The sequence below is a fragment of the Gossypium hirsutum genome, chromosome A10 (genome assembly GCF_007990345.1).
Source record: "Gossypium hirsutum isolate 1008001.06 chromosome A10, Gossypium_hirsutum_v2.1, whole genome shotgun sequence".
In the NCBI taxonomy this organism is placed as follows: domain Eukaryota; kingdom Viridiplantae; phylum Streptophyta; class Magnoliopsida; order Malvales; family Malvaceae; genus Gossypium; species Gossypium hirsutum.
This window is the reverse complement of record NC_053433.1, coordinates 21254785-21265920: the sequence shown is the minus strand read 5'-3', so window position 1 is coordinate 21265920 and position 11136 is coordinate 21254785. Positions and strand designations below refer to the sequence as shown.

At 30.0% G+C, this 11136-nt stretch overlaps 1 protein-coding gene across 1 annotated transcript; it reads left to right on the top strand.

Moving 5' to 3' along the window:
- The first annotated feature begins 6208 nt into the window (after positions 1-6208).
- On the top strand, positions 6209-7889 carry LOC107897578 (homeobox-leucine zipper protein HAT5-like). The gene is made up of 4 exons (NM_001326850.1): positions 6209-6245; positions 6376-6509; positions 6893-7132; positions 7536-7889. Exons 1-4 carry the CDS (start codon positions 6209-6211, stop codon positions 7887-7889), a joined length of 765 nt encoding a protein of 254 aa, NP_001313779.1.
- Positions 7890-11136: the final 3247 nt, after the last annotated feature.

The following is an 11136-nucleotide window of genomic DNA, read 5'->3' as shown; positions in this document are numbered from 1 at the left end:
ATTAATGGTTGAGTACATTACTAGCCATTGGGTGACAACTACCAACACATGATACCAACCAAGTTTTAAAATGTCCTTTATTTTCATCCAACACTATTTTAAAATTTTTAAAATTTATGTTAACTAGACCCTCAAATACTTAATAAAGTAATCTATTTTTTTTTAAAAATTTTATCTCTTTTAAACAATTTTCTAATTTTTTCCTTGACACAATTAGATTTGAATTAAAAATTTCACCCGTGAAGTAAATCATTGCACTTATAATTTAATCAATTGAAAGAGAATTAATAAATTCTTTTTCAAAAACCATTCATCTTTCCTAAGCGTAGCATACAACTTTTTAAATACCGTGCTCTCTAAATATACTTCACTTATATATTTAAACTATTCAATTCTCAATTCTCAATTTAATTATCACCTCTAAAATAACTTAAATGAAAAAAAAATTATTTTAAAAATTAAGATTTGGAAACCATAATTATAAACTCACAATTTCCTAAATTATTGGATAATTATGAAATTTTGGCCTTACTACCTTTGATGAAATGATCAAATTTCACATGGATGGTGGGTGAATTGATGAATAAATAACTTAAAAGTTTTGCCAAAATTTATATCTATGACTTTTCAATGATCAAACTAAGTATTTTATTAAGGCGTGAGAGGTGACACTTCAATTTCAAGTGTGTATATATATCCATGACATCACGATATGGAAAAGTGACAATTATACAATTTTTTAATAATATATAAATACATTCACAATCCATATTGCTGATAAATTGACACTTCTATTTAATGAGATTTTATTTTTAAAAACCTCTTTCCTTTTATTTGTATAAAATTATAAACGATTATTAATATTCTTTAAAATTTAAGTTTTTTGCGCGTTTATAATTTTTTTTATAATTAATATTTAAACTTATGAATAATTACCTAAAAATATGTTAAATTATGACTTTGCCCCCAAATGTTTTTTTTTAATTTGATTTTTTTGTAGAATTTTTAATTTGGTCAAATTATTTTGATACTATGTATTTTTTAAATTACATTCATTTTATTAGTTAACATCTGTGTTACCATTGAAAATTTGCATTTTTAATATTTTTCATTTTAATTCATGAAACAATATGCTTTTATTCTATCATATAAAATAATTTTATGCCGATTTTGATTATCACAACTTTTCACAACAAAAATATAGTTAATGCAAAAATTCTTACATATGCACTTTTACTTATAATTAATATTGTTTTCAAATAATATTTACGATTATTACGGACAATGAATATTTTAGCTTCAAATAAAAAAAAAAACTTTGTTTGGGAGGAGGATGGGCTGAGAATCAATTCTAGGCTTACAAGGGCTTCGAGCCTGCAAGACAAAAAGATAACTATGAGGTGTTGAAGCTTGTACTTTAATATACTCTCAAATGTCAATAAAAAGAAGATGATAAAACCCTAATGGAATATTTCAGTAGAATAACGGAAATTTTGTGGGCTTATCTTCCAAGTTAAGTATACTTGATTATTATTCATGGCCCTTTCCAAGGGTCCAAGTACAAATCGAATAACAATAAGATTTTTTATATTTATAAATAAATTTAAATAAAAATATGTTTATATTTATGAGAAAATACAGTAAAACTTTAAGATTCCACAAATAAGGTTAAGAATGTTGACAGTCTTATTAAGATATAGTAAAATATTAAAAAAAATTAATGTATATATTTAAAGAGGATACATGATAATTTTTTAAAGTTGTATGTGGGATAAAAAAGTACATTGCTAATATACTAAATAATAACCTTATATTTGTTAGGGTAATTATCCTATCCACTAAGTGGAGTAAAAAAAATTGGGTCTAGAATGGCACAAGTGTTTCTTTTTTAATTATTTTATTACACTCTAAAAACAAAATGTAACATTTAGACTTGCATGTAGAGTTTTTTTTACTCACTTGCAGCATATAAAATAATAATTCTATTATTTATGGAATAATATGTGGTACAAGTTTTTATATTCTACAAACAATATTAAAGGATTGACAAGTAAACTATAATGATATAATAAAATATTAATAAAATAAATATTTCAAAAAGAAATACATGACTAACTTTTAACACTATTTATAAAATAAAATAAAATAAAATAAAAATACTTTTATTGTACTAAATACTAATCCATTATTTTTTAGACAATTTCAAATACTAAAAAAACTTGTCTAAAAACCTTAGATAAATCTAGAAACATTCAATAAGATTAAATTTTATTAAAATAAAAGGGAAGTAGTTTATAGTATTCTAAATTTTAATCTAAAATAAAAATATAAGTAGAAAATTAACGAAATCTTGGCATATAAAATTGATGACAAAGTGATAGTGGATGGGTGCACTAAGCAATCATCCATCTAATCAAACTCAATGAAAGTGAAGACACATGCTTTAGCACTATCTCAAGTTTTTGCTTGTCTTGCATTTCCACTTTGATAGGGCAACTAATGTTATTTATTGTACAATTCATTATTCTAAGGCTAAATAAAGAGGTTAGGTTCAGACAACATTTAAAGATGTTTGTGAATGTATTATCCATAAAAAAAATATTTAACATGAGAGAAAATAATTGTAAATCCAATTTGTCGTGCAATAAATTTTTTGATAGACCATTTGTCACCAATTTTATAAGTAGAGTTTAATAACTCATTTCCTTTTGAAGGTTTAATATAAAATTAAAAACTAAAAGAAGAGATATCTCATAGTATATAAAAATTGTTTGTGGAATTAAAATATTTTAATTATTAAATTATTAATTTTATATAAAATATATTTTTAATATCTAACTTTGACATTTTTTAATGTGGTATCTATGTTTTTTTTTTCAATCTAGCACCTATATTTGACAAATGTTATATATTTTGGTACCAAAAGGTAATTATGTTAATTTTTCATGCTTAATTTGGGTTTTAGGGTTGATTTTTAAATTTTTCATGATTTTGTAAATAAAATAAATTTAGTGTTAATTGCGAATTTATTTAATTTTGCGTTTAATTTGTCAAATACAATTTGATGGATGTAATATAATTTAGGTTTTAAAATTGATTTGATAGAAGTTATTTTGTAATATTATTGGCTGATTGTGCATTTGCATCAAATCAACTCAAAAACACAAATTAAATATTAAAAAAATTAGTCATACTATTTTCATGAACCAAAATATATAACTTTAATAAAATATAAGTACCACGTTAAATGAAAAGCAACACAAATACCATATTTAAAAAAGCCAAACTCAAATACTAATAAACCTAAAATATATTAGTTTGAGGATAGTTTAATTAAGTTTGAGCTAATCCCTAGCCAAATAGACCTTTGAAAATTGATTGTGTTTCTATGCTCAAAAGGTGACCATAGAAAAAGTCACTTTTATTTTAAATGAAAGATAAAAGCAACGATATGTGTGTGCATGTATGTATGTATATGAAATTAAATAATATTAAAGAAATTCTCAAATCAATATGCTTTTTTAAGTGCTTAGCACTATGGAACCCAAATTTTGTGTATGGAAATGCATCATACTAACAAGACAGTATGTATGTAGGGTATACAACTTTCTTTGGACAAAAAAGGCCATTAGCCATCCATTTTAAAAATACCAAGCCCTACCATGTGATTATGAACCATTTTCTTTTTCATTTCCATTTACCCTAGCGTTTTCTTTTTCTTTTTAATCTACTAGAGGAATCAATTGAAGATACCGTTCTCATTATTTGTTTCATTGAAATTATTATAACCCCTATATAAAAGAATTCTCAAAATTTCATCCTCTTCTCCAATTATAAACATACAATTCAATATTTAGTTGTTAAGTTATTTTAAAAAAAAACGAATATTCTTCTCCTCCTCCTCCTCCTCCTCCTCCTCCATCATCATCATCATCATCATCATTACAATATTGGGAGAGGAGAAGGGATGATTTAAGTGCCAGACGAGAACTCTAAATATTGCTCCAAATAAATCTTAGTTGATCACATTATTGATTTAGTAGTAAAACTTGTGTTGGTTCCAAGTTGATTGATGTTAAGTTTAGGGTTCGATTCCTATGTTTCCAAACTCATTTCCCTTTTCTCATTGTAATGTAATTGAGGAAAAAAAGAAATGATATACAAAACAATTAAAAAGAAGTTAAAAATAAAACAGAGATATTATTTAATGCACTGTGGACACATAAATTTCATGCATCATCAATCAACCACATTAAACTATCTCATCAATGAGTAAAAGAAAAAAGTATTTAATAACTTATAAATAAATATTACTTAATTTAAGTAATATAATTAAAATGAATTAAATTTGTTATTTTCTCCTCTCTTAAAAGAAAACTTCTTTTTTAAAATTCTGAAAAAAATGTATAAGTTTATTATTCTCTCCTCTCCCTCTCAATACATAGAAAACTTAAATCAAACTAACACATCTCCCTCTTTCTCTTGCTATTTGGGAAATTTATTTATTTATTTAAAAAAATCTTAGATAAATCTTTGGTCTAAACACAATTTTGAAGAGGAAAAATAAATAGATTGCATAATAGTTAATAGACAATAATAAGTTCAATAAAGTAAATGGTTAGTTTGATGTAAGTTTTTTCAACAAAATCTGTCAATATATTTGAGGAGACGAAAGAATAAAATGAGAGGGAGATGAGAAAATAGTAAATTTATATGTTTCTTTTTTTACTATTTTAAAGAAGTTTTTATATAGGTTTTTTACATAAATAATATAAAAGAAATAGTTAATTAATTTTTTTTTGGAAAATAGATTAATTACGAAAATAAACATTTGCTACAGTGTTATGAAAGGTGCCCTTAACATATTGGCGGCACCAAACTAAAATGTGATGACCTAAAATATTTAAGGACTTGTTCTGCAAATTTACCGTAATTAATTATATTTATATAGGAGATAAAAATAATAATAAATTTAAATGGTTTTAATATATTTAAATAAAATTTCTTCATCTCATTGATGATGTGATTTATTGATTAATATTATCCTAATAAAATAAAGATAAAGATAAAGATATATATAATTCCACATGTATTGGTAATATTTTTAATTTTACTTTTCAGCTATGAGTGCCCGAAAAGGAAAAAAAACCTAATATACACACATTCTTTTCTACTTTCCTTATTCATAATCATAACCATGCAAATAATAGTAAGAACGAGGAAATTATCATTCTTTAGAGAATATAGTAATTAAAGCAGGTTATATCTTAATTTAATTCATATCAATTCTTATTATAGACTTTTGAAAGTTGGATTATTGCTTAATTCCATTTTCAGGGGTTATCCTCTATTTTAGGATTCAAGGATTAAGAAGAAAAGAAATACAGGCAAAATCACAGCCGTTAATAGCAGTGGAATATGATTTTAGTCAACTAGATCCGACAGTTCCCCGACCGCTAAACATGGGACCTATGCAACACTCTGGCACAAATTACTATGCTCCCAAGATCACATCACGTCTGTCAAAATAAAAACATTAGAAAAATTCCAACGGTCAAGATCTATTCAACACCAATTACATCCCCAGCGCAAGTTAGTGAAGCCCACCAGCAGGTCAAGAAAATACTGCTTCAGATTACCAAAAACGCCCTTCCTTTTGAAATAAAAAGAATCTTTGAAAGGGTATTTCAGTCCTTTCAACATACAAGCATCAAATATATAAATCATCCTATGCCTCATCTCGACGAACCTTTAGCTACAAAAACAATTAGAAGCGACACAAAACATTTCTTTTTCTTCTTCTTCTTCGTAGCTAAAGCTTCTTCTGTCTGAGAGCCTTGAAATTTGCTTTCCTATTAGATTTCTTTTTCTTCTTTGATTACAGTAAACAGTAAGTGGGAAGTGTAATGGGATTTTGTATTTGTCCATTGGAGACTCCAGCAAGGTTGTTGTGGACAACTAGCTTCTTTCGCCACAAGCTAATGATCTTTTAATTTTTATGTAAAAGTAAAACACAGAAATTATCTGTGTACAATCTTTGCTTTTCTTCTTTTACAGCAATTTTTTGTGTCTTTTTACTCGCCGGAAAGTTTTAGGCACAAAAATATTACACACATACACAAAGTTTTAAGATATAGAAAGACAAATTTGTATAAAGAAAATGGAGTCTGGCCGTCTTTTTTTCAATCCCTCCACTACCCACCGCAACATGTTGCTTCTCGGGAACACTGAACCCATCTTTCGAGGTGATTTTTTTTATTTAAGCTATTTTCATATAGTTGATCTCAAATGTTTCTGTTGCTCTTAAGCTTGTGGAAAACAATCTCGGTTCGGATTTTAAATAGATTTTCTTTTTTTACACACATACATATAAAGGGGCAAGAACAATGGTTAGCATGGAGGAAAACCCAAAGAAGCGACTGTTCTTCAGCTCGCCGGAGGATTTGTACGACGAAGAGTACTACGACGAGCAGTTGCCCGAGAAAAAGCGTCGCCTTACGTCGGAGCAGGTTAGTCAATGATAATCTCACAAGGACAAACAAATATATATGGAACATGAAATTTAATCCACCGATTAACTTATATAATTACTATTAAAACATGATATTCAGATGGAATACAATAGAGATTTCAATCCTAGATTTAATTTCAGTTTTGTAAAAGGATAGGCTATATGTTTAAAGGGGAAAATAAAGCATATGATACCCGTAGGAACATAATTCCACCATATTTAAAAAAAAAAAAAAGAAGGATTTGATAAATATTCACCATATCAGAATCAAATTCCCTTGATATTAGTCTGAGATCATAGGGAATCAAATAAACTTGAAATAAAAAGGGGTTTGGGGGTTTAGAGATGGAAGGAAATTGATAAGTGTGATTGGATGTGAAGGTGTATCTGCTAGAGAAGAGCTTTGAGGCAGAGAACAAGCTGGAGCCGGAGAGGAAGAGCCAGTTGGCCAAAAAGTTAGGACTGCAACCAAGGCAGGTGGCGGTATGGTTCCAGAACCGCCGTGCAAGGTGGAAGACAAAGCAGCTTGAAAGGGACTATGACCTCCTCAAATCTTCCTTTGATTCCCTTCAGTCCAATTATGACACTATTCTCAAAGAAAATGAGAAGCTCAAATCTGAGGTACTTGCCCACTTTCAACTCATTCATGTCTTACATTATTTCTAACCATGTTACTTGCCACTTACTAATTTTCCTTTTCCAAATATATTATTAATATATTGACACCTGGCCCTGGCTGGTAAATGGAGATTCCATATTTTTCTAATTCAAAAAACATGCGTTAGTGTAGTAATGTAAACCGCATCTATTCCTAACCCCACATTGATTTTCAGCGACGGATTTCAAAAGCAAACTGAAAGAAGAATATACCATGGTGCTTTCAGAAATATGCTTAGGATTCCCCCACTAAAGATTAAAAAAATGGTTATATGTGTATATATTTTACAACCCAAAAGACTAATCACCACGGTAGCAACATTGACATATACATATTAATATAGATAATGTTGATTGTCCTATGTAGGTAGCTTCCTTGACTGAAAAACTACAAGCCAAAGATGTGGCAACAGAAGCAATAGCAGGTGAAAAGGATGAAGGGTTAGCAGCTGAGATGGCCTCCGCCCTCCAATTCAGTATGAAGGTGGAGGACCGTCTTAGTAGCGGCAGTGTCGGAAGCGCGGTGGTGGATGAGGATGCCCCACAGCTGGTGGACAGCGGCAATTCCTACTTTCCAAGCGATGAATACTCCAGAGGCATTGGCCCTTTCGATGGGGTTCAGTCGGAAGATGAGGATGGCAGTGATAATTGCGGGAGTTACTTCTCCGATGTGTTCGCAACCACAGAGCAGGAGGCATTAGGATTGTGGGCCTGGTCTTAACCTAAAGGATCCTGCAAAAAAATATCTCTCTAGTGTTTCATGCTATGGATGTCATGCGTTGAATCAAGACAACAGTTGAAAATAACCAAAAATACAAGTGATGTCAGAAACCCGGTACATAGGGTAAAGTATATGGATGAAATATAGTCTAAAGTCAATGGAATAATAATAATACTAATATGTTTAAGTTTTACATCACCTCCTTCCTCTCTTGTTTTCAGCTTATTTATATTACTTCGGTTTAAAGCTAACATAAACACAATCAATCAAACAAATATGAAGATTATGTGCGAGTAACTCTTCATGAACTCAAGGGGTAACCATAGTGATTCTCCAATATTCAATTTTATCATTTGGAAAGCTCATAATTAAACAATCTTCAATCTTTCTATATATAAAATCAAATCAGTCGTCTTTTCTCAAATGAAAACAAGCAGGGCCTCACTTTAATGTAATGAGGACTAGAAATCAACTCATGACCAGGATATGAAATCAGTAGCTTGGTGTAAATTTGCATTTGATTTGTAGTAATTAATGCATGATCACATGTATCTATCTAGATTACCCTGACTCAAAATTAGGACCGGAAATAGATGTTCAATCCGAGATCAGATAATAAATAAATTCATAGTTTAAATTTATTTTTATTTGTGTATTAAATTATACTAAAAAAAATAGAATATCAAATTTCTTTTCACCAAAGGATAATAATAATCATAAAACATGTAGATTAACGCTTCATTCTTCAAAATCCGACAATTTTAAAATCAGATGGAATGATCAAGAATTCATTCGAAATACAACTTATTTATTAGTGAGATTAACAATGAAGAGAAGCAAGTTGTTCTGATGGTGGTTCACCCTTAGTTAGGGTAAAGAGCCATTGGATAGTAAATCTGTATGATTTTTACTTAAGATAGGAGGAGAATGAAGAATAAGAAAAGAGGGATGTTGTGTCTTGGACTTCTCTCTTGTGTTATAATGGGTTTATATATAGAGGACCAAAATATCTACGTGTCTAAAGTATACTAACAATGATATCACATTTTGTTTCCTTGTAGTGATGGCGATGTGACGTTATAGTATATGACTCTCTATAATAGTTGAGTAATCAATAAGTCTGAGCATTCCATGTATATCTAGCCAAGGTTATCTTATGTAAAGTCTGTCATTTCATCATGGTTTGAGGTTCGCCAGACTCGCCCTGTCAAAAATTTGCTTGCTGTGAGATGTTACGGACACGTAAAGAGGCACGTGGAGGAGGTATAACATAACAATTTAAGCATCCCTTAGCTTGAAGCCACTCCAGTAATCAACACTGGCCTACAAAACAAGCTATGGCCACGACAACGAAAGATGATGGTATTTAAGCAAGAAGTAGAAAATTAAGAGTGAGGTACAACAGAAAAAGAGAACATCAAGACATGGGAATTAAATAAATACCAACCAAAATGAGATTTGAATTGTTTAGGGTCAATCTTTTCTCGTAAAGTAGGCTCCATTAATCGTACAGTCGGTGGAAGCTCATGAGAAGAACAACAAAAGCCCACCTCACAAAACCACTTCCCCCCAAAAAAAACCCCACTTACATACTAAATTAGAATTTGTTCTATCCCACTTAATTCCAACTCTCTTTCCTTCTTGTCCTTTCCATCTTACATTCCCACTCCATAGCATATATGCACTTTGACTATCTTCACAATTTTCTAGCTTTAGTGAAGCAGTATCGTAAAAGGTAGACATTTGTTTTAAATTCGACCTTTGGATGGTTCTTATCTCCCTCTTTTTTTATAAAATAAATTATAGAATTATTTCCCTCTTCCTATTCTTTATGCTTTCATTTCTGACCAAAAAAATTGGGTATGTATGGTATGCTGCTGGGCTTCACTTTGTCAATTTAATGAAACTCCAATGGGGACACAAAATGTTGTCAACGATGAATAAGGTTATACTCTCAACAAATTACTTATGCATCAACTACTATTAGAAAGCCCAAAGGAATCAAGACCAACTGCATATGTCGTGACTGCAGATGTAATTAAATGAACGCCAGGCCCATATTTTCTTTCCATGCATGCCTTTGATGACAGTACCTGTTACAGACGTGGGAATGCTTGCGAAACAAGCTTACATGCTTTACGGGATTGTTGGGGGTGCCAATAGAGTTTGGATTAAACTTGTTCCACACGAACTTTACAAATTCCTCCTAAAACATGGGTTATGAATAATGTGCAGGTCGATATTGAGTACAAAGTGGACCACTCTGTTTGGCATTCTTTGCTGCCTTATTTGGAAGCAAAGGAACCATACTATTTTCAGAACTGAGTATTTCAACATAGATTCTTTGGTTACTAAAGGTAATCTCTTTGGCTAAGGCTACGAAAAGGGTTTTATTAGGAAAGGTAACCAGCTTAACGCTGAACTGAAATAGGAACTTCCACTCAAAAAATGTTGTAAGCTCAACATGTAAGATTTTTAGTTGAATTATGTGGTTCAGTTTAAAACTATATGATCCAATTTAAAGGGACTAAGTATTTTAATTTAATAGAAGTTAAATCTTATCTACTTATTCAGTTACTTAATGGATGTATTAGATTAAAAGTTAATTATTATAAATTGATTCTTCCTATACTTATTAGGGTTACACATAAAATATAAAAAAACTAATAGTAAAATTATAGCCTCCATCGCCTAGGTATTGTGTAACATAAAGGGAAAAAGTGAAGAGAGTGAAATCAATTTATCACGTATTTTCTTTGTCAAATCCAATAACCAACTTCAATTTTGCATCATGTACTTCTTGGTAATTGTGAAAATCATATTATTTTGATTATCCTAAGATTATTTTTTATGAAATATTAAGGTTTTGATTTGCATAATATACTAGTCATTAAAATTTACATGTAACATAATATAGCACGTTGTTTTCTCTGTTTGCTAAGATAGCACACTTTTTTCTAGGGTTTTATTTGTTTCGTTTTATTAAAGATCTGGAGTACTTGTTAGAGTGTTGTGACAACGGAGGAGGAGTTAGCGAATCTGAACATCGTTGATGAAGAAGAGGTATTGCTGCAATTTCAAAGGAACAAATAATTGGTGGAGGAGGATTATAAGCTATGTTTGGTGGGACGAGTACTAACGGATAGTGTGGTACACTTCCTATCAATGAGGAATACCTTGGTTGATTTGTGGCATCCGTTGGAAGGGGTCTCTATAACAGATATCACGGAGAAAGGAAGTCTATTTC

Bases quoted from the DNA above. Each gene is read 5' to 3' on its own strand.
- LOC107897578 (NM_001326850.1), top strand. From the start codon at position 6,209: ATGTTGCTTCTCGGGAACACTGAACCCATCTTTCGAG. The intron at 6,246-6,375 runs GTGATTTTTTTT...ATACATATAAAG, and splicing joins CACTGAACCCATCTTTCGAG to GGGCAAGAACAATGGTTAGC. The intron at 6,510-6,892 runs GTTAGTCAATGA...TTGGATGTGAAG, and splicing joins GTCGCCTTACGTCGGAGCAG to GTGTATCTGCTAGAGAAGAG.